Genomic DNA, 24826 nt, shown 5'->3' on the forward strand with positions numbered 1-24826 from the left:
TTTCCCTTCAGTCAGATTCCGGAATCGGGAGCACATTGGATCCCAGAAACATTCTTCATCTCGTTTAATTGGTTCAATCACAAAGGTCAATCACAATCTGCCAAAATAAAATGTGTGTGCTACATCAGACATGATAGTTCACCTATCCTGCAGTTTGCTCCTGAACAATTACATTTATAATACAAATATCTGTTAAAAAGCCTAGCCTAGGTGATAGTTTTGATCCAATTTGTTTGCAAACAGCATATAATTTGAGTGAATGTCTAACTTTGATTCTGTAGATTTGGAGGTAGAATCCTGCCATTAATAAAACCTTTCACCCAGACAAAATTGCATAGGCTTTGAGCACTAGCTTCATTATGATTGAACCTGTCAAATGTTCTCATTCCTTTTCGTGATGGGTTTGTTGATATCTGGCTTATATATTTCTCAATTGAATGACACTCATAAATAAAAAATTGTGATTGAAGCCGAGGCTATTAAAAATTCCAAGTTTCAGAAAGTCGAGGCCTCCTTTTCAGAGACATTGCAAATGTTATTGTATGATCAGACAAATTTCATATACAAAAGGGGCGGAATGCAAAAAAGGCCACCTTGTATTGAGGATTTCCTGTGTGGAGACATGTAAAAGTGAATTGCCAGACCCACCAGAATGCAGAAAATTGTCATAACCTCCAGTTAGTGATGTGCTGTCCAAGTGACGAGGGAGACTCCATAGAGGACAGGATCTCCAGTACAGGGTATTTGAAAAGAAAAATGAGAAATGCTTTTGGGGATGGGGATATTGTGACATTGCTATTCCATAACCATCCAATAGAGCATGAATCTGGGCAGATAATCGAATAGCAATTCATGACACTGGTCCAGAAAGGTAGGTTGTTTAAATATTTGAGCCCAGTGCAAAGTTGTGATGTTTGACACCGATTAATTGAATTGCTTGAATATGACTGGAAATATACAATGGGAGTACTTGAAATCAGCTTAGAAGACCGAGAAGGACATTTTGCAAAAGACTGACTTTACCTAGCAAGAAACAGTAAGAAACAGTATTCACTGGAGTTCAGAAGAATGAGAGGGGACCTCATAGAGACGTTTAAAATTCTGACGGGTTTAGACAGGTTAGATGCAGAAAGAATGTTCCCAATGTTGGGGAAGTCCAGAACCAGGGGTCACAGTCTGAGGATAAGGGGTAAGCCATTTAGGACCGAGATGAGGAGAAACTTCTTCACCCAGAGAGTGGTGAACCTGTGGAATTCTCTACCACAGAAAGTAGTTGAGGCCAATTCACTAAATATATTCAAAAGGGAGTTAGATGAAGTCCTTACTACTCGGGGGATCAAGGGTTATGGCGAGAAAGCAGGAAGGGGGTACTGAAGTTTCATGTTCAGCCATGAACTCATTGAATGGCGGTGCAGGCTAGAAGGGCTGAATGGCCTGCTCCTGCACCTATTTTCTATGTTTCTAAGAAAGGGACCATCCTTTCAAAGCTTGTATAGAATGCAAGGATAATTACCTTTTGGTGGGAAAGCTGCTGATTCAAGGTAATTGGATTTGGTCCATCTGAATAGGAATGTCTTTAAAAAAAGATGGGGGCAGGGTCCGAAGATATAATCTTGTATCTTTATTATAATAATTATTTCTAAAATATACGTTTTTTGTTGTATCCTGGCAGAGCACAGCACTGGCTTTAATGTCTGTTACGGAAACCAATTAGTTGGAAATAGCAGCATATCTGAACATATTGAAACTTGTGTTTCTGACCAGCAGCTCTTATCCCATGCGTATTATGGTTAGCCTGCTTAGCAGCCAGGAACAAATCAAAGGGAAGAGAAACCATCCCATTGGCATCCACTGAGGATCTGAACTAGAGAGAAGGGAGGCAGTAGAATTTTATGAAGCAACCAAGAAATTACAATATGTGGAAAAGAACAGGACTGTGGCAGAAATTTAATACATATTGGAGCTGCCAATAAATATGATAGAATTTTAATAACAAAAATTAATCTATAGATCAAATTTCAAAAATTATTTTTTCACCTGTCTTAAGTTTCATTAAATCACATGGAAGTAGCATTACAGACATGCTTCTGTATGGATGAGGATCCTCACTTTGAATCAATGTAACTCATGATAGAGATAGCAGAACAGAAAATAGGAATAGGTTGAATTCTGTGCCAACCTGTGTGGCACACCAAGTTACAGAAAGAAAGAAAGAAATGGGGGTGTGGAGATCGTTTCTGCAGTAATTTGTGCATATACCTTCCTAAGTGCTTTTAACTTGCATCAGTGAAGGTCTGGATAATTGTAATGCAATGTATTTATCTCTCTCTCTCTCTCTCTCTCTCTCTCTCTCTCTCTCTCTCTCTCTCTCTCTCTCTCTCTCTCTCTCTCTCTCTCAGATTTCTGCTCTAATGGATAAGTTTGAGCACCAATTTGAGACATTAGATGTGCAGACCCAGCAGATGGAGGACACTATGAGCAGCACCACAACTCTAACCACACCACAGGTGAGGGAAGATATCATTGGCATTTTCATCTTGGAATGGACCAAGTATGTGTGATATGATACAGATAATGGATGTCTTTTTGAGGATGTATTCATACTACAAAAGTCAATTATAGAAAAGGTTCTCATTTACTACTACAGTAATATTTGAGAAAGCTCAGCTTGTGGCCTATATCCTTCCTGTTATGTTTGATTATTCTAGGTTGCGAATCATAGAAATTTACGGCACAGAAGGAGGCCATTCAACCCATCGTATCTGTTGGCCAAAAAAAGAACACAAAGTTCTATTTGTGAAGTGTATATAAAATATTAGATATGGAGCAACCTGTCTGTCATACTGTACCTTTTAGACTCCTATGACTTACTGCTCTACTGGACAGTAAATATGTCATTTACCCTAATACATTTGATTGATAGAGGCACAGACAGGTGTTTCTGTGGCCACAGACGTGATTCCAGGATGGTATGTTGTCACCCTGGTGCCAGGGTCAAGGATGTCACTGAGCGACTGCAGAACATTGAGTGGGGAAGGTGACCAGCCTGAGGTCGTGGTCCATATTGGTATCAACGACATAGGTAGAAAGAGGGATGAGGTTTTGTAGGCAAATTTTAGGGAGCTAGGAAAGTGATTTAAAAAGCAGAACCTCAAAGTTAGTAATCTCTGGATAACCCCTGGTGCCACGCAGGAGCGAGTATAGAAATAGGAGACTAAAGGAAATGAACGCGTGGCTGGAGAGATGGTGCAGGAGGGAGGGGTTTAGATTCCTGGAACATAGGGACTGGTTCTGGGGGAAGTGGGACCTGTACAGGCCGGATGGGTTGCACCTCAACAGAGCTGGGGCCAATGTCCTCGTGGGGAGGTTTGTTTGCTAGTGCTGTTTGGGAGGTTTAAACTAAGTTGGCAGGTGGATAGGCACCAGGATCTAGCATTAGAAATGAGAAACAAGGTGCACAAAGGATTGGGAGAAACAGATAGCACTAGATTAAGAAATAGTAAGGTATTAGGTGGGGTCAGACTAAGAATACAAGAAGTTCTAAGATAGGTTTACAGTGCATGTGTGTGAATGCACAAAGTGTGGTAAATAAGGTTGGTGAGCTACAAGTGCAAATAGCCACATGGGAATATGATGTGGCTATAAAAAGGGCAGGATTGGGTACTAAATATTTCTGGATATAAGGTGTTTAGAAAAGATAGGGAAGGAGAGAAAAGAGGTGGGGTGTAAGAACGAGGAGATGCAACATTAAAAAAACAACAACAACTTGTATTTATATAGCGCCTTTAATGTAGTGAAATGTCCCAAGGTGCTTCACAAGAGTATTATGTGATAAAAAATTTGACACCAAGCTGCATAAGTAGAAATTAACGCAGGTGACCAAAAGCTTGATCAAAGAGGTATGTTGTAAGGAGCGTCTTGAAGCAGGAGCGAGAGGTGGAGAGATTTAGGCAGGGAATTCCGGAGCTTGGGGCTTAAGCAACAGAAGGCACGGCCACCAATGGTTGAGCGATTATAAATCAACATTACTCAAGAGAGCAGAATTAGAAGAGCACAGACACCATGGGGGTGGTGTTTGTGGGGCGGGAGAAGATTACAGAGATATGGAGGGATTTCAAAAATAAGGATCAGAATTTTGAAATCGAAGTGTTGCTTAACGGGAAACCAACATAGGTCAGTGAGCAGGACTTGGTGTGAGTTAGGACATGGGCAGCTGAGTTTTGGATCACCTCTAATGTAGGGTAGAATGTGGGAGGCCAGCCAGCAGTGCGTTGGAATAGTCTAGTCTAGAGGTAACAAAAGCATGGATGTGGTACATTCAGCAGCGGATGAGCTGAGGCAAGGGCGGAGACGGGCAATGTTACGGAGATGGAAATAGGCGGTCTTAGTTATGCCGTGGATATGTGGGTCAGGGTCAAATATGACGCCAAGGTTATGAACAGTCTGGTTTAGCCTCATAGAAGTTGGGGAGAGGGATGGAATCAGTGGCTAAGGAATGTAGATTGTGGTGGGGACCAAAAACAATGGCTTCAGTCTTCCCAATATTCAATTGGAGAAAGTTTCTGCTCATCTAGAACTAGATGTCGGACAAGCAGTCTGACAATTTAGAGACCGTGGAGTGATCAAGAGAAGTAGTAGTGAGGTAGAGCTGGATGTCATTGGCATACGTGGAAACTGAAGCTGTGTTTTCGGACGATGTCACCAAGGCGCAACATGTAGATGAGAAATAGGAGGGGGCCAAGGATAGATCCTTGGGGGACACCAGAGGTAATGATGTTTGGGTGGGAAGAGAAGCTGTCTACGATTAGATAGATAAGAGAACCAGGCAAGTGCAGTCCCACCCAGCTGGACGACATTGGAGAGAATAGAGTGGTCAACCATGTCAAAGGCTGCAGACAAAGTCAAGAAACATAGAAAATAGGTGCAGGAGTAGGCCATTTGGCCCTTCGAGCCTGCACCACCATTCAATAAGATCATGGCTGATCATTCACCTCAGTACCCTTCCTGCTTTCTCTCCATACCCCTTGATCCCTTTAGCCATAAGGGCCATATCTAACTCCCTCTTGAATATATCCAATGACTGGCATCAACAATTCTCTGCGGTAGGGAATTCTGCAGGTTAACAACTCTGAGTGAAGAAGTTTCTCCTCATCTCAGTCCTAAATGGCTTACCCCTTATCCTTAGACTGTGTTCCCTGGTTCTGGACTTCCCCAACATCGGGAACATTCTTCCTGCATCTAACCTGACCAGTCCCGTCAGACTTCTATGTTTCTATGAGATCCCCTCTCATCCTTCTAAATTCCAGTCAATATAAGCCTAGTTGATCCAATCTTTCTTCATATGTCAGTCTTGCCATCCTGGGAATCAGTCTGGTGAACCTTCGCTGCACACACTCAATAGCAAGAACGTCCTTCCTCAGATTAGGAGACCAAAACTGAAAATATTCCAGGTGAGGCCTCACCAAGGCCCTGTACAATTGCAGTAAGACCTCCTTGCTCCTATACTCAAATCCCCTAGCTATGAAGGCCAACATACCATTTGCCACCTTCACCGCCTGCTGTACTTGCATGCTAACTTTCAGTCACTGATGCACCATGACACCCAGGTCTCGTTGCACCTCCCTTTTTCTTAATCTGCCACCATTCAGATAATCAGATAATTGAAGAAGGACGAGGAGCGATAGTTTGCCTTTGTCACAGTCACAAAGAATGTCATTTGTGACTGAGAGCCGTTTCGGTACTGTGGTAGGGACGGAAACCGGATTGGAGGGATGCAAACATGGAATTGCAGGAAGATGGGCATGGATTTGGGAGGCAACAACACGTTCAAGGACTGGAGAGGAAAGGGAGGTTGGAGATGGGGCGGTAGTTTGCAAGAACGGAGGGGTCAAGGGTTGGTTTTTTGAGGAGTGGAGTGATGACTGCAAATTTGAGGGAGAATGGGACAGTACCTGAGGAGAGAGAACTGTTAACATAGGAACCAGAAAAGGCAGTTGAGTGGTCAGCAGTTTGGTGGGAATAGGGTCAAGGGAGCAGGAAGTAGGTCTGATGGACAGGATGAGCTCGGAAAGGTCATGAGGGGAGATCTGAGAGAAACTGGAGAAAGATGTGAGGACAGAGCTAGGGCAAGGGGCTTCATTAGAAGAAGTTTGGCCTGGTGGGCTAGGGTAAGGAAGGGAAGAGACAGGCGGCTGACCGGTCTCAATCTTAGCGACAAAGAAATCAATGAGCTCCTCACACTTATTGTCGGAGGTGAGGGTGGAGACTGGGGAGAGGAGTTTAAAAAGACGATTGGCAATGGAGAATAGAAGCTGGGGTTAATTCTAAAGAGGGTGCAGGAACAGAGAGACCTGAGCATATATATGCACAAATCGTTGAAGGTAACAGGGCAGGTTGGGAAAGAGGTAAAAATAGCCGACGGGAACCTGGACTTCATAAATAGGATAGAGTACAAAAGCAAGGAAGTTATGATGAACCTTTATAAAACACTGGATCAGCCTCAACTGGAGTATTGTGTCCCATTCTGGGCACCGCACTTTAGTTAGGATGTGAAGGTCTTGGAGAGGGTGCAGAAAAGGTTTGAGAATGAATCCAGGGATGAGGGACTTCAATTACCTGGGTAGACTGGAGAAGCTGGGGCTGTAGCAGAGAAGGTTGAGGGGAGATTTGATAGATGCATTCACATAATCATGGTGGGTCCAGACAGAGTAGATAGAAAGAAACTGTTCCCATTGGCGGAAGGGTCGAGAACCAGAGGGAACAGATTTAACGTGATTGGCAGAAGAACCTGAGGGGAAACTTTTTTTTTTAAGCAGCGAGTGGTTAGGATCTGGAATTCACTGCCTGAAAGGGTGGTGGAGATAGATTCAATTGTGGTTTTCAAAAGGGAATTGGTAAGTACATGAAGTGAAAAAAATTGCAGGGCTACAGGATAAAGGTAGGGGAGTGGGACTAGCTGGAGTGTTCTTGCAGACAGCTGACACGGGCTCGATGGGCCGAATGACCGCCTATGCTGTAACCATTCTATGATTCTTTAATTTGTATAAATGCAAGTTATTTTTTAGCAGTGTATACTCAAGTTGATAATTCATTTTTTTCTTCTTCCAGCACCAAGTGGATTCACTGCTGCACGAAATGGCTGATGAAGCTGGGTTAGTATGGATGCATATTTGCTTAAGAATTTTGGATGATGCTGAGTTCTTCTTTAAGTGCTGCCTTCTCACCATGTGACTCTGGCTTAGAGTCTGGTTTAAACTGGTGTTCCATGTTTTCGAACCCTCTTTCTGAGCCCTGGCTCAGTCAAAACATTGTGGGTCCAAGCACCACTCCAGAGGCTAGAGCGCAACATCTAGGCTGACATTTCAGTGTAGTTCTGAGGGAGGTGCACTGGCATTTTGCCAATGTCCTGGCCAACATTTATCCCTCAACCTTCCCTCCATCATAAGGTCAGAAGTGGGGATTTTGCTGATGATTGCACAGTGTTCAGTTCCATTCACAACTCCTCAGATAATGAAGCAGTCCATGCCCACACGCAAGACCTAGGCAACATTCAGGCTTGGGCTGATAAGTGCCAAATAACATTCGTGCCACACAAGTGCCGGGCGACAACTATCTCCAACAAGTGAGAGTCTAACCACTGCCCCTTGACATTCAATGGCATTACTATTGCCGAATCCCCCCACCATCAACATCTTGGGGGGCCACCATTGACCAGAAACTTAACTGGACCAGCAATAAGAGCAGGTCAGAGGCTGGGTATTCTGCGGCGAGTGTCTCACCTCCTGACTCCCCAAATTCTTTCCACCATCTATAAGGCCCAAGTCAGGAGTGTGATGGAATACACTCCACTTACCTGGATGAGTGCAGTTCCAACAATACACAAAGCTCGACAGCATCCAGGACAAAGCAGCTAGCTTGATTGACACCCCCTCCACCACCTTAAACATTCACTCCTTCCACCACCAGCGCATCGTGATTGCATTGTGTACCATCTACAAGATGCACTGCAGCAGGTTGCCAAGGCTTCTTTAACAGCACGTCCCAAACCCACCAGCTAGAACGACAAGGGCAGCAGGCGCATCGGGACACCATCACCTACAAGTCCCCTCCAAGTTATACACCATCCTGACTTGGAAATATATCGCTGTTCCTTCATTGTCACTGGGTCAAAATCCTGGAGCTCCCTCCCTAACAGCACTGAGAGTACCATCACCAGACGGACTGCAGCGGTTCAAGAAGGCGGCTCACCACAACCTTCTCGAGGGCAATTAGGGATGGGCAATAAATGCTGGCTTTGCCAGTGATGCCAGGAATGGATAAAAAAGAGCATCACCACTAAAACAGATTATCTGATTATTTAACTCTTAGCTGCTTCTGGTACTTCATTGGCTGTGAAACGCTTTAGGACATCCTGAGGATTTGAAGGCTTCAAAATAAATCCAAAAATAAAAACAAAATACTCAGCAGGTCAGGCAGCGTCGGTGTAGAGAGAAACAGAGTTAACGTATCAGGTCGATGACCCTTCATCAGAACTTCGAAATAAATTCAAGTTCGTTGAGTTTTCAAAATGGGTTTTCTGCTCTGAATGTTCTGTACAATACAAATATGGATGAGATAGGACATTCGACCAAAAGTCCTAATGTTCCCCTTATTTCAGCTTCCAGTTTTTTTTTTACATCTGCTTTCAGAATTTCTACTTCCACTGCTCTTCCTGGAAGTCTGTTCCATAGACTGATCACACATTTTGTGGAAACTTGTTTTCTGTTTTAATTCCTAAATCTATCTCTTACTAGTTGGAACCTGTGTCCCCTTGGTCTATTGTGATTTAAAGTACAAGAACATAAGAATTAGGAACAGGAATAGGCCATCTAGCCCCTCAAGCCTGCTCCGCCATTCAACAAGATCGTGGCTGATCTGGCCGTGGACTCAGCTTCAATTACCCGCCCTTCCCATAACCCTTAATTCCCTTATTGGTTAAAAATCTATATCTGTGACTTGAATACATTCAATGAGCTAGCCTCAACTGCTTCCTTGGGCAGAGAATTCCACAGATTCACAACCCTCTGGGAGAAGAAATTCCTTCTCAATTCGGTTTTAAATTGGCTCCCCCGTATTTTGAGGCTGTGCCCCCTAGTTCTAGTCTCCCCGACCAGTGGAAACAACCTCTCTGCCTCTATCTTGTCTATCCCTTTCATTATTTTAAATGTTTCTATAAGATCACCCCTCATCCTTCTGAACTCCAACGAATAAAGACCCAGTCTACTCAATCTATCATCATAAGGTAACCCCCTCATCTCTAGAATCAGCCTAGTGAATCGTCTCTGTACCCCCTCCAAAGCTAGTATATCCTTCCTTAAGTAAGGTGACTAAAACTGCGGCCTCACCAATACCCTATACAGTTGCAGAAGGACCTCCCTGCTTTTGTACTCCATCCCTCTCGCAATGAAGGCCAACATTCCATTCGCCTTCCTGATTACCTGTTGCATCTGCAAACTAACTTTTTGGGATTCATGCACAAGGACCCCCAGGTCCTTCTGCACCGCAGCATGTTGTAATTTCTCCCCATTCAAATAATATTCCCTTTTACTGTTTTTTTTTCCCAAGGTGGATGACCTCACGCTTTGCGACATTGTATTCCATCTGCCAAACCTTAGCCCATTTGCTTAACCTATCTAAATCTCTTTGCAGCCTCTCTGTCCTTTACACAACCCGCTTTCCCACTAATCTTTGTGTCATCTGCAAATTTTGTTACACTACACTCTGTCCCCTCTTCAAGGTCATCTATGTGTATTGTAAACTGTTGTGGTCCCAGCACCGATCCCTGTGGCACACTACTAACCACCGATTTCCAACCCGAAAAGGACCCATTTATCCCGACTCTCTGCTTTCTGTTAGCCAGCCAATTCTCTCTCCATGCTAATACATTTTCACTGACTCCGCAGTAACCTTTTGTGTGGCACCTTATCGAATGCCTTTTGAAAATCTAAATACACCACATCCATCAGTACACCTCTATCCACCATGCTCGTTATATCAAAGAATTCCAGTAAATTAGTTAAACATGATTTCCCCTTCATGAATCCATGTTGCGTCTGCTTGATTGCACTATTCCTATCTAGATGTCCCGCTATTTCTTCCTTAATAGTTTCAAGCATTTTTCCCCACTACAAATGTTAAACTAACCGGCCTATAGTTACCTGCCTTTTGTCTGCCCCCTTTTTTTAAACAGAGGCGTTACATTAGCTGCTTTCCAATCTGCTGGTACCTCCCCAGAGTCCAGAGAATTTTGGTAGATTATAACGAATGCATCTGCTATAACTTCTGCCATCTCTTTTAATACTCTGGGATGCATTTCATCAGGACCAGGAGACTTGTCTACCTTGAGTCCCATTAGCCTGTCCAGCACTACCCCCCTAGTGATAGTGATTGTCTCAAGGTCCTCCCTTCCCACATTCCTGTGACCAGCAATTTCTGGCATGGTTTCTGTGTCTTCCACTGTGAAGACCGAAGCAAAATAATTGTTTAAGATCTCAGCCATTTCCACATTTCCCATTATTAAATCCCCCTTCTCATTTCTAAGGGACCAACATTTACTTTAGTCACTCTTTTCCGTTTTATATATCTGTAAAAGCTTTTACTATCCGTTTTTATGTTTTGCGCAAGTTTACTTTCGTAATCTATCTTTCCTTTCTTTATTGCTTTCTTCGTCATTCTTTGCTGTGGTTTAAAATTTTCCCAATCTTCTATTTTTCCACTAACTTTGGCCACCTTATACGCATTGGTTTTTAATTTGATACTCTCCTTTATTTCCTTGGTTATCCACGGCTGGTTATCCCTTCTCTTACCGCCCTTCTTTTTCACTGGAATATATTTTTGTTGAGCACTCTGAAAGAGCTCCTTAAAAGTCCTCCACTGTTCCTCAATTGTGCCACAGTTTAGTCTGTGTTTCCAGTCTACTTTAGCCAACTCTGCCCTCATCCCACTGTAGTCCCCTTTGTTTAAGCATAGTACGCTCATTTGAGACACTACTTCCTCACTCTCAATCTGTATTACAAATTCAACCATACTGTGATCACTCATTCCGAGGATCTTTTACTAGTAGATCGTTTATTATTCCTGTCTCATTACACAGGACCAGATCTAAAATAGCTTGCTCCCTTGTAGGTTCTGTAACATACTGTTCTAAGAAACAATCCCGTATGCATTCTATGAATTCCTTCTCCAGGCTAGCCCGTGCGATTTGATTTGACCAATCAATATGTAGGTTAAAATCCCCCATGATTACTGCCGTTCCTTTTTCACAGTCCTCCATTATTCCCTTGATTATTGCCCGCCCCACCGTGAAGTTATTATTTGGGAGCCTATAAACTACGCCCACCAGTGACTTTTTCCCCTTGCTATCTCAAATCTCCACCCACAATGATTCAACATTTTGTTCATTAGAGCCAATATCTTCTCACAACTGCCCTGATATCATCTTTTATTAACAGAGCTACCCCACTTCCTTTCCCTTCTTGTCTATCTTTCCGAATCGTCAGATACCTCTATGTTTAATTCTCAGTCTTGGCCACCCTGCAACCATGTTTCTGTAATGGCCACCAAATCATACCCATTTGTAATGATTTGTGCCATCAACTCATTTACTTTATTTCGAATGCTGCGTGCGTTTAGGTAGTGTTTTAATACTAATTTTTAAACCATGATTTTTAGTTTTGACCCCTGCTGCAGCCCCTTTACATTCAGTGGCCTTTTTTGTTTTTTGCCTTGGGTTTCTCTGCCCTCCACTTTTACTCATCTCCTTTCTGTCTTTTGCTTTTGTCTCCTTTTTGTTTTCCTCTATCTCCCTGCATTGGTTCCTATCCCCCTGCCATATTAGTTTAACTCCTCCCCAACAGCACTAGCAAACACTCCCCCTTGGAGTATTCCAGATTTACCTCCTCCACTCCCTTAACTATCTTGTATATCTCAAATGTTGTGGAGTATTAAAAATATAACACTCGACCCAAGAAAGGTCTTTTAAAGTGAAGAGTTGTTTATTAAAAACCTGATTAATCAAGGGAGATCTGGCCGAATCAGTACTTTACTGAGTGCTCCCCACACTGATCTCATGGGACAAGCTGCGCAGTTATATTCTTACATAGTTCAAATACAGTCAAAATGGTGGAACTACATGAAGTGTTCCATTGGTTATTTGCCACCAGTCCCCGTCCACCTGCTACTAATACATTGGTTAATACCAATGACATTACAGGCAATATCATTGGTTACAGCAATTTCTAATGATTCTATTGGTTACAGTAATTTCTAATGATTCTATTGGTTAGTGATTTCTAATTGGTACATCATTTGCTATGGGAAAAGCCCCCCCTTCCCTATAGGTTATGTGTTACTTTTCTGTAAATATGTTCCCATACTAGCTTTCAGGCTGTAACCTTGGCAGACCACCTGTCTGTTACCCATTTCAAAGAGGCCTTGTGTCTGTTATCTCATGTGACTGGAACATTGCGGTCTTCTCATTATTACTGTGAGCTGTCTACATAAATCCTGTGGGTGTTCTTATCTCCTAAGAGAATTTCTCTGACCACCTATGTTTTGCCTAATTCAGCTATTCTACCATGAATGCATTTTAAACCTTACTCTGTCTTTCTGTAGGGGTAAGCCATTTAGGACCGAGATGAGGAGAAACTTCTTCACCCAGAGAGTGGTGAACCTGTGGAATTCTCTACCACAAAGTTGTTGAGGCCAATTCACTAAATATATTCAAAAAGGAGTTAGATGTAGTCCTTACTACTAGGGGGATCAAGGGGTATGGCGAGAAAGCAGGAATGGGGTACTGAGGTTGCATGTTCAGCCATGAACTAACTCATTGAATGGCGGTGCAGGCTCGAAGGGCCGAATGGCCTACTCCTACACCTATTTTCTATGTTTCTATGTTTTTCTTTATATATGAATTACACCAAATTACTTTACCCCTGATTTTCCCTCTTGCATATAATATCACCTTTCCCAGGCTGAAAAGCCCAAGCTCCTTCACTCTTTACTCATAACTCGACCGTTGATGTCAGGGATCAGCATCCAGCACTTGAATGATTCAGTTATATCACGGCGGCCAGAACTGGCAGCAGTACTCGTTGTGCGGTCTGATCTGAGCACAGTGCAACTTCATAGAGAGGAGCATCAATATTTTTATCCACAACTAATTTTGCCAAAGCACAGTATAATGTTTTGTATGACATGATCTGCCAGCCTCTTCAGAATAATCTTTATCTGGCAAAGGATTTTTTTTCCTCCACTGTACATGGATAGTTTTACTGTAACCGGACTATTATTCTATTCAATTAGAATTGTTACATTAGAATGTTTTTCACTGAATTACTGAGTTCTTCAAACCTGCTTTTAAATTGCCTATTGTACCTAAAACTATAATTTGATAATTCATAGAATCATAGAATGGTTAAAACACAGAAGGAGAGCTTTCGACCCATCGAGCCCGTGCTAGCTCCCTGCAAGAGCACTTCAGCTAGTCCCACCCTTTTCCTGTAACACTACAATTTCTTTTTGTTGCATAAAAAAGTTTTCCCTCATGTCTCCTTTGGTTCTTCCAACAACCTTAAATCTGTCTCTTCTGGTTCTCAACCCTTCTGCCAATGGGAACAGTTTCTCTCCATCTAAACCCCTCATGATTTTGAATACCTCGCTTGAATCCCTTCTCAACTTTCTCTGTGTTCTAAGGAGAACAACTCCAGCTTCTCCAGTCTAACCACATAACTGAAGTCCCTCATTCCTGGAACTGTACTTGTAAATCTTTTCTGCACCCACTCTAAGGCTTTCGCATCTTTCCCAAAGTGCAGTGCCCAGAATTGAACACAATACTCCAGGTGAGGCCGGACCGGTGTTTAAAAAAAGGTTGTTCTTCATTTCCACGCTTTTGTACTCTGTTGCTATTTATGAAGCCCAGGGTTCCGTTTGCTTTTTTAACCGCTTTCTCAACCTGCCCTGCCACCTTCAACCATTTGTGCACATATACCCCCACTCTTTGTTCAAGCACCCCTTTAGAATTGTACCCTTTAGTTTATATTGCCTCTTCATTTTTCTTACCAAAATGTATCATTTCGTACTTTTCTGCATTAAATTTCATCTGTCGCGTTTCCACCCATTCCACCAGTCTGTCTATGTCCTCTTGAAGTGTCTCACTCTCCACCTAACTTTACTATACTTCCAAGTTTTGTGTCACCTGCAAATCTAAATTGTGTCTTGTACACTCAAGTCCAAGTCTTTATATGTGAAGATATATATCAAGAAAAGCAGTGGCCCTAGAACCGACCCCTGGGGAACACCACTGTATACCTCCTTCTTGTCCAAAAAACAACCGTTCACCACTACTGTTTCCTGTCACATAGACAATTTCATATCCATGCTGCCACTGTCCCTTTCATTCCACGGGCTTCAACTTTGCTGGCAAGCCTATTTGTGGCACTTTTATCAAAGGCATTTTGGAAGTTGATGTCGATTACGTCAAACACATTGACCTCATCAATACCCTCTTGCCTCCAAAATACTCAAACAAGTTAGTTAAACACAATTTGCTATTAACAAATCCGTGCTGGCTTTCCTTAATTAATCCACACTTGTCCATGAGACTGTTATTTTCGATTCTAAAATTTTCCCCTCTGGCCTGTAGTTGCTGGGTATATCCTTGCACCCTTTTTTGAACAAGGGTGTAACATTTGCAATTCTCCAGTCCACTGGCACGACCCCTGTATCTGAGGTTTGAAAGATTATGGCCAGTACCTCTGCAATTTCCACCTTTACTTCCCTCAGCATTGCAGGATGCATCCCATCTGGTCCTGGTGACTTATCTACTTTTAAGTACAACCAGCCTTTCTAGTACCACCTCTCAATTTTTATCCCACCCAATATCTCAACTATCTCCTCTCACTGTGAATTTGGCAGTATCTTCTTCCTTGGCAAAGACAGATGCAAAGTACTCATTTAGTACCTCAGCCATGCACTCTGCCTCCATGTTTGGGTCTCCTTTTAGATCCCTTATCGGCCCCACCCCTCCTATTGCTATCCGTTTACTATGTGCCTATAAGACTTTTCGATTTCCTTTTATATTAGCTGCCAATCTATTCTCATACTCTCTCTCTACCCCTCTTTTTCACTTCCCCTCTGAACTTTCTATATTCAGCCTGATTCTTGCTTGTATTCTCAACCTGGCATATCTCATTTTTCTGTTTCATGTCACTCTCTATCCAAGGAGCTCTGATTTTGGTTGCCCTTTTTCCCCTCGTGGGAATGTACCTCGACTGTACCCGAATCATCTCTTTAAAGGCAGCCCATTGTTCGATTACAGTTTTGCCTGTTAATCTTTGATTCCAGTTTACCAGGGCCAGATCCATTCTCAACCCAATGAAATTGGCTTTCCTCCAATTAAGTATTTTTACTTAATTGCTCCCTGTTCTTTTCCATAGCTAATCTAAACCTTATGATAGTGATCACTGTTCCCTAAATGATCCCTGACTGACAATTGCTTTACTTGACCCACTTTATTCCCCGGAACCAGATCCAGGAATACCTCCTTCCTTGTTGGGCTGGAAACATACTGATCAAGAAAATTCTCCGGAACACACTTCAGAAATTCTTCCCCCTTTCTGCCTTTTACACTATTACTATCCCAGTCTATATTAGGGTAGTTGAAGATCCCCATTATCACTACTCTATATAGTTCTTACACCTCTCTGTAATTTCCCTGCAAATGTGCTCCTCTATATCCTTCCACTAGTTGGCAGCCTATAGAATACACACAGTAGTGTAATGGCACCTCTACTTTTTCTCAACGCTAACCAAATAGATTCTGTCCTCGACGCCCTCCAAAACATCCTCTCTCTCCAGCACTGTAATATTCTCCTGTATCAATACTGCCACCCTACCTCCTTTCTTTCCTTCCCTATCTTTCCTCAACGCCTTATATCCAGGAATATTTAGTACAGGTGTAACCAATCCTGCCCTTTTTTGAGCCAGGTCTCTGTTATCGCCACATCATATTCCCATGTGGCTATTTGTGCCTGTAGCTCACCAACCTTATTTACCACACAGCATTCACACACATGCACGATAAACCTATCTTAGAACTTCTTGTATTCTCTCTTAGTCTGACCCCACCTAATACCTTACTATTTCTCTCCCCATCCTTTGTGCACCTTGTTTCTCTTTTCTAATGCTACATCCTGGTGCCCATCCCCTGCAAATTATTGCAAATTACAATGCAGGTACTTGCATGTTTCTGGTACCATTTGTACATGCCATTTCTGCACATGTTGGTAGTGGAATATATTTCCCTTATCAAGTGTTTTTTTATTAAGTACGCCATTATTAAAACATGAGTTTAGTTTTGATTTATTATATATATTTTCATTATTTAAACTTGCTGCCTTTCCCTTTACTGAATTTTCTGTGGAGCAGACTTTACATTAAAGAGCTGAAGTATATCTTGGTTTGGCACTTGCAGTTGTAAAGAGGAGGGAAAAAAAAGTGTGACTGACACATAATTTGTGTCCTGCTGACACCCAATGGAAGTAGACTTTGTATTTTTAATCTGATGTACATTCTTGTGACCTTCTATCAACCATTGTGGAATTGTGCAAAGAAGACCCAGTGATTTGTGGTCAGGTTTCACTACATTTTCTGTTTCAATACAAAGTTCCTGTAACCTCATTCCTGTTTAAAGGCTGAAGAGTTTTCCAGTGAATATGATCAGAGTGTGGCAGTAGTTGGTACCTGAACTGCGTGGCCCTAAGACACTGCAGGTCTGGTGCAGGCAGCTCCTGCCTAGTGGGGTAACGTGGCAATTTTCCTGCTTATGATTAATTTGCTGGATATTCTGTCGGGGCAGGGAAATTAATCACTGCTAGCTGGCCAATGTGCAGTAATAAAATATAGAAACAATTCCTCTGTCCAGGCACAGCGAGTGGCTGCTTTAGTGAAATTCTGGCATATTGGCAGATTGATTAAATGAATTTCAATTACAGACCTTCAAGCCTGCTTATGACAATGACATTTCAAGTTGGTGCATTATTCAGATATGTTATTGAGGTGGCTAGTTATTATAATGGACATCTCCTTTGGTAATTTTTAAGTTCTGCATTCATGTAGGAAATTGAAACTTATTTCAAATAATATTTAGACAAGCTGCATTCTGAAACTATTAATATCTAATGTACATTTAATTGCCAAAGCAAATTCTAGTTTGAAAGTGACATGTTTTTGCTGCTTGCAGAAGGAAAGCGATATGTTTGCTGGATTTGTTTAATTTGCCCTCTCAGCATGATGCCAGGGATTTATTAAAGACATTTTGTTCCTTGTTTTTGCTAAACTTTCCATAATTGTATTCAGCATATGATATAGCCACCATGTCAATAACCTAACATTGAAGTGAAATGTTGCAGATCAGCCTAGCTTTAAGAGTGCTGTCTCCTGTATTAGTGACCACATAACATGCCCTGTAACTGCTGTAAACCACAAGAGCTTGTTGCTCAGGCAGCATTTCACACATGTATGCACGCACATGATGTGCAAAGGAATCTGGAGTGCACTAATACAGAGTGTCAATTTGTGCTTTTTTTTTTTAAAAAGAGCAGCCTGGTGTTGGGCACATTTTTCAAATTTACAGAATAGGTTGTATTTAGGAGTCAATCTCTTAAATTCAATTATTTTTCTTCTAAATGCCATAGTGTTCTGTCTCAGCATGGTTGAAGCGAAACCTGTCGAGGCACTAAAACGATGAACCCCATCTGATAAGTTCAGAAGTGGTGGTCACTTCCATTGTGCTTCTAAAATTCCAACCTAGAGCTGAGTTTCTTTTAAAGTAAACTTCCAATGGTGTGGCCACTGTTCTAATAAAGGTTCTGACAAGGTTATGGATCTGAAACGTTAACTCTGTTTCTCTCTCCACAGATGTTGCCTGACCTGAGTAGTTCCAGGATTTTCTGATTCTAGTTCTAATGATGAGCAGTCTAATATAGGGTGTGTTTTTTTTCCTAGCCTTGATTTGAACCTGCAACTTCCTGAAGGCCAAATGGGATCAGTTGGTGCCAGTGTGGCATCAGCAGAACAGGTAAAATCTTAAACATTGCATTTTTGAAACCATTACAACAACATTATTTTTGTGTATTTTGCTACATACCTGATTTTCATTAAGGTGCCTTATTTAGAACTGGAGAGTTACTGACTCTTCATTGTGGAATAATGTCTTTTTGAACTGCTCGCTGTCGTTTTACTAGATCGTTTATTGATCTGTATAATGCATGGCTGCTTAATCCGCCTCAGACTGATGATAACTGTGCTGGAAACCAAACAACAACAACTTGTATTTATATAGCGCCTGTAACGTAATAAAACTTCCCAAGGCGCTTCAGAGGAGTGTTAAAAGACAAAATTTAAAAATTTGACAACAAGCCAAATAAGAAGAAATTACGGCAGGTGATCAAAAACTTGGTCAAAGAGGTAGGTTTTAAGGAGCGTCTTAACAACAACAACAACTTGTATTGATATAGCGCCTGTAAAGCAGTGAAACGTTCCAAGGCACTTCATAGGAGTCTTATGAGCTAAGAATTTGACACCAAGCCACACAAGTGGAAATAAACGCAGGTGACCAAAAGCTTGCTCAGAGGTATGTTTTAAGGAGTGTCTTAAAGGGGGAAAGAGAGGTATACAGGAGGAGAGGTTCAGGCAGAGTGTTCCAGAGCTTGGAATCTAGGCAACAGGTGGCTGGAGGAGATTGAAGATGGGTCTAAACCAGTTGTCCGCCACATCCGTTCAAGTCTGCGCTCCTTGGACTTGAGGTAGCAAAGATGAGAGCTATTAGATGGCATTTAGAAGAAAAAGAATTGAACCAGGGGGAATGGCCAGGGTGAGAGAACAATAGTTTTATAGGGACTAGGGCATCAAAGATAGTGGTGAGGGTGTGCTTGAGCAGATCGGTGGCTGCAGAAATGTCATGGTGAATGGAGGGCTTAAAGGCTGGACAATTTGGAGTTGGCAAGTCCAGTTGTAAGAGAGTTTGAGGAGAGTTTTTTTTTTCCAGGGGCGGACGCAGAAGGAAGTCGGGTTGGGTGGGGGTAGGGGAATGTGGATGGAAAGTGATTCAAGGAAATGGTCTGAGGTGGCCTTGTCTGCAATTGACACGGTAGGAATAGCAAGGCCACGAGAGATGGGAAGGTCAAGGGGTTGGTCATGAATATGGGTTGGGAGTTCACATGGAGGGGGAGATTAAGGGAGGCTGGTGAACGAGAGAGAGAGAGAGAGAGAGAGAGAGAGAGAATGATGAATTGAGATGGAGGTTGAAATCACCGAGGATGAGAAGTCACTCGGTGCAGAGGCTAAGGGAGGAAAGCTGAGGATATATCCATGTTCAAAGGAAGAGAACGTGCCAGAGGCACGGGGACAGACCAAGGTGTGATTTGGTGGTCTGGGCGGGACAAATGGTGGAAGTTATAGCCAGGCAGGGAGGCTTCATTTTAAAGGTAAGGTGTCATCACCTCTCAGTCAAGTTTCCGTCAGGACCATGATGTCAATGTGATCATCCACGATAGGCTTTTGGACGGCAAGGGCCTTGTTCGCAAGTGAACGGACATTCTGCAAGGAGATGCAATTGATTGCAAATTGACATTTTGCCTTTTGGAGCTTTGGATTCAACCCAGCCTTGACTGCTCAGTTGAAAATCTGGAGCCTCTGAGTCCCATGTAAATCAGGATTGGGCAGTCTCAATTCAATTGCTGGTGGGATAAGGTCCACAACTTCTCTCAATTCTGCAGAGACTAGCTGTCCCACAAAGGCCACAGCAATAGTGGAGGAAGTGGCTATTAAGGGAATCCAGAGATATGGGGATAGTGCGGATAGGTGGATGTGAGGTAGAGGATCAGCCGTATATACAGTATTTCATAGTTGATATTGTACAAGATGAAAGGCATGCGAGGCAGATTAGACACCAAACCATACCTGCAGACCCTGGTGCACCTACCAGCTACTGATCAAGTACAACTGCCTCAGCTTGCTGTGATCAGCAGGGAGCCAGTTACATAGCTTCGCCATTTGCAGCATCACCATCTGCAGCATGGACACCCGCAGCCATGTTGTAATGTATTGATAGCATTGCTTAATGGTTGACTAGGTCACCATTGTCCTCAACTGTTACCCCTATGGCTCAGTCTCCGCTAGCAATGCAATATCAGATAATGTGTTGCTCATGCATGCCTGATGATTCACTCAACATGGCCAGCATTGCAAACTCCTTTCCTACTGAATTGCAGTAGAATTATTGCTTCCCCCCCCCCCCCCCCCCCCCCGAATTGTGCCCACTTACCTTCAGTGGTTTTCCCTTTAAACTTGACATCAGTTCTTCCTGCTCTCCTCCTCCCTCCACCAGCTAATTGTACCTGGGCCACTGTGCAAGGAGTGTAGGGGAGAATGAGAATTCTCTGTCTAATAAGGTAATCCCAGTTGTTTTTGTACCCGAATTGTGCCTGTAGCAATCCAAGCAATATTTTAAAAGGTTATTACTGACCTTACCTGTATTAGATGTTTTTTGCTTTGAAGAGCCACTAGGTGGTGTGTCAGATTGGGAAATGCCAAAATGCTGCCCATTTCATCATTATTGAAATGCAAACCCTAGGGATCAATCAGATTGAGTTGGGGAAATTGTCATTACATACATTTGCCCTCTTGGCAGTGAGGTGAGCATATGTGCGAATCAAAGTAGCATAAGGCAAATAAGAGGAAACAGATTTAGTATAATGTTAAACTGTAGTGATCCCAGGCAAATTCAGTTATTTTAAAAATATTCATTCTCAGGATATGGATGTCACTGACAAGGCTGGCATTTATTGCCCATCCCTAGTTGCACTAAGAAGGTGGCGTGGGCCACCTTCAACTAGTGCAGTCCATGTCAGCAAAGGTTTTGATATAACTGGCTTGCTTGGCCACTTCAGAGGGAAGCTAAGAGTCATTCACATTGGTGAGAGTCAAGTCACATATAGGCCAGACTAGGTAAAGGTGGCAGGTTTCCTGCTCAGTTGGATTTTACGACAATCCATAACTCGTGGGTTTTTGCATTTTGAGATTTTTGGAAAAAATTAATTCAATTTCTCAAGCGGCCATGGGTGAGATTTGATCTCGCGATCTCCATTATTAGTCCAGACATCTGGATTACTCGTCCGATAAGATAGCCATGCTACTGTACTCTTCAACCCATTGAAAGCTTAAATGTGTCGTAGGCTGAAATATTTTCATATTACTTTCTAAATGCAATTAACTACTGAATTAATTCAAGTCCATTGCTTTATACAGGATGACCTCTCCCAACGACTTTCAAGGCTCAGAGATCAAGTATAAAGCTGAGAAGAAAATTATTGGCCTTATTATTCTGGGAATGATTTCCTGATTTTTTTTATATATATATATCTGCAAATAGAAAAAAATGACTGTAGTGTTGCATAGAATATTGGGATTTTCTTTGTAGTATAGTCGCTGGTACACTATCTCCAACAGTGTCAGTGTTCAGGAGTAAACCTATAATATGGTTAATACATTAAGTCATTCACAGCTTCCTTCACTATCTTTTGTAAAGCACATTTCCTAGTATAAACTGGGAATACATTTTTTTTTTTAAATTCAGGTGCACTTTTCTATCTGGAGAAGGATGTCCATGATTTATGTGCTGAGGCAGTTTTCCCTCTCAAAAATGTATTATAATTTTGCTATTAAATTGTATCTTAAATATTCAGATTGCATCATGAGCAAAACAGAAGTTTGGATTAAAAGATGATTGAAAATATTTTTAGTACTATGGTATGTTTATCCAATTTTCACCACACTGGACAGTCTTGTTTTTAATCTGCTTTTAATTTAACTTATGGACAGCTGTTTCTGTAGTTGCCAGAATGTTTTCTGAGTATTGTCAAATGTAATCTATTTATGGAGTCTGAACAAGACTGTTCATTTTTGTGAGATGTAACCTGAATGGGGAGGGGTACAAAATGAGCACTATTGTACTAAATCTCCTGATGATCACACATTGATTGCAGAGCTTGTGTGTCTATACGGGATTTTCATGTCGGTTTGATTTTGATTCTGAGTTTCTTCTGTTGTACTCTGACCCCACAATTAAAGGTTCTTTGAGCCAAAATGTGTACGTTACTGTGAATTGAAACTGTTCTCGCCCATTTTGAACCCTCCTCCAACAACAGCCATTCATTTAAATTGCAGGTCTAATTTTCTTAACCTAAGGGCTCTTTACCTATATTTTGTTAATAGGAACAGTGGAATAAACTTGGCAATTTAAAAGCAAAAGACTTAATGGAAGTGAGATTTTGTTCAACTTTATCTCAACTTGCCACAAACTCTGAGATACGATCTCCCCTATGATTTTGATTAGAAGCTGAAGTGGAATTTAACATTTTAGTGGGAAAATGGTGCATGGACTAGTGATTTTGCCCTTGCCCTGCCATTTCTTAAATAATAACCTGGAGGACATCAGCGTGGTCTTCTCCATGTACTTTTCTTTTCAATTTACTTCCCTCTGCAAACATTGACTTGTGCTGGATACTCTTCTACTGTTTCTAGCCCTTCACACAAGCTGTGTGTGTTTGCAGACTATACATTTGTGGGAGGCATTGTCCCATCCTTGACTGATGTCAACAGCTGTGCACTTTCCAGCAGGATTCACTGGATTGTGATTGGAGGCAGAAACTTCGGTTCTCGCTCTCGCTCTCGCTCTCTCTTTTTCCCCCCCCCCCCTCTTTTTCTCTCTCTTTCTCTCCCCCCCCTGCCGTGCAGAGACCAATTGTAGCACCCCGACCAGTGCTTTGTCTGGGAGCAGTTATCTGAAGACTGACCAAGGATCGAACTTGGGACTGGTCTGTGGTTCTGTTCTACTCTGGGCAGTGCCTTTATCCACAAAGCCATTGAAGGGGGTGGCATGCTCTTTGACTTATGGATCTGGCTTTAAGATCTGGAATTGTTTCCTAGCTAATTGCACGTGCCATTCTGTCATCACTTGTGTGCAATTACTGCAGCATATGTTTCCCATTTTAATTTACACAAGGAACCAGCTCTTCCTTTTCTAATCTTCACTTGTAACAACATGCCGATCAGCGTAAATTCATTTTGAGCATATATAAGTGAAGTAATCCTTTTTATTAAGTTTAATTTCTATTCATGCAGTACTGATGTGATCAAAGCTGCTACATTTTGAGAAATTTATCGGCAGTAATTTAAAAATATGCTTTTGTTTGCTTCGTAATTGATTTAAGTGTGGCACAAATTGCCTGGAATATTAAGGCAAATAGCATTTTATCAGCCATAAACTGACAGTTTAAAAAGCACTTCTGTTTTTAGCAAGCATATTTTACAAGGCCTGCAATATCGTGAAGCCTAGCTATTCCTGCCTGTTCTTCTAACCTTGCAGCTTGATTTGGTCTTATAACCCGCTTGCTACTGGCTGGCCTTGTCGATCAACCACTTGGTAATTATGCAGTCAAAATCCTTGAGAAGCTTCTGTCTTGATGGTGCTTGGGGATAATTTCAAACTGAACCATAAAAAGAAAAACAGGAGTTGCATTTATATAGCACTTTTCAACCAATGAAGTATTTTAATTTTGCTTTCCACCAGCCACTTAAATTAAAAAGCTGACTTCTGTGAACTTCACTAGTAACCATAAGACAACAAGTGGTGCTCCATGTATGTGATTGAATATGGAGATGCAGAGCTCTGCCACCAGCTCCACAGGTTCCCTGCTTTTAACAGTCTCTGGTTTTGCTTAAATGTTTACAGCACTAGTTGGATGCAGTTTTGCCCATTGTATGTGTAACGGTTCTGAAATCCTAAACTAATCCTACTGCCCTATTCTTTCTCCATAACTCTGCACTTTCTGCTTCAAATAGTTATCCAATTTTCCCTTAAAAGAAGTAATTGTCTCTGCCCCAATTATTCTGACAAAACATTCCATACTCCAAGCAGTTTTCTGCATGAAGAAATTTCTTCCGACTCTTCTCACTTCAATTATTGATCCCTTCAGCGCTGACTCAGCACAGAGGAAATAATCTTTCCCTATTCACCCAACAGAAATTCTTCATAATTAAAAGTAAAATCTCAATTAAATCTCTTGGCCTTCTCTGCTTCAGTGCAAATAATCCCAGTCTATCCTCATATCGATAGTTTTCCATCATTCGCATTGTCCTGGTGAATCTATGTTGTACCGACTCTAATGCTTTAATTTTCATTTCTGAGTGGGGTGGCCAAAACTGCATGCAGCTTTCTTAGCTGTGGCCTAACCATTGTCTTGTACACATTTATCCTCATCTTTGTCCCTATTTATAAAACTAAAAATGCCATTGGCAGCTTGCATTAGAAAGAAAGAACTTGCATTTGTATAGCACCGTTCATGACTGCGTGATATCCCAAAGTGCTTCACAGCCAATGAAGTACTGTTGAAGTGCAGTCACTATTGTAATGTAGGATGCATGACCGCCAACGTGTGCACAGCAAGCTACCACAAACAGTAATGTGATATTGACCAGATAATGATAAAGGTTGAGGGATAAATATTGGCCAGGACACCAGGGAGAACTCCCCTGCTCTTCTAAGAAATAGGCCCATTGCCTCTATTTAACATCTCACCCAAAAAACGGCACAGCTTATATTTTGTGCTCAAATCCCTGAAGTGGAAGTGAGACTTGAACCCACAACCTTCTGACTCAGGCAAGAGTACTACAGCTGAGCCACAGCTGACGCAGTGAGACAGATTTTGCTGTCAAATTAACGATGAGA

General features: G+C 42.0%; 1 protein-coding gene across 1 annotated transcript in view; it reads left to right on the forward strand.

Annotated features, from left to right (window-relative positions):
* The window catches only part of chmp1b (charged multivesicular body protein 1B), a 34367-nt gene extending 12184 nt beyond the window's left edge, over positions 1-22183 (forward strand). The window contains exons 5-8 of the mRNA XM_070883125.1: positions 2400-2507; positions 7108-7151; positions 18043-18115; positions 21346-22183. Of these exons, the coding sequence (XP_070739226.1) occupies positions 2400-2507; positions 7108-7151; positions 18043-18115; positions 21346-21390 (270 nt within the window). The 3' untranslated portion in view covers positions 21391-22183. The remainder of the gene's footprint in view (positions 1-2399; positions 2508-7107; positions 7152-18042; positions 18116-21345) is intronic.
* The last annotated feature ends 2643 nt before the right edge of the window (positions 22184-24826 follow it).

The sequence above is a fragment of the Pristiophorus japonicus genome, chromosome 6 (assembly GCF_044704955.1).
Source record: "Pristiophorus japonicus isolate sPriJap1 chromosome 6, sPriJap1.hap1, whole genome shotgun sequence".
NCBI classification, from domain to species: domain Eukaryota; kingdom Metazoa; phylum Chordata; class Chondrichthyes; family Pristiophoridae; genus Pristiophorus; species Pristiophorus japonicus.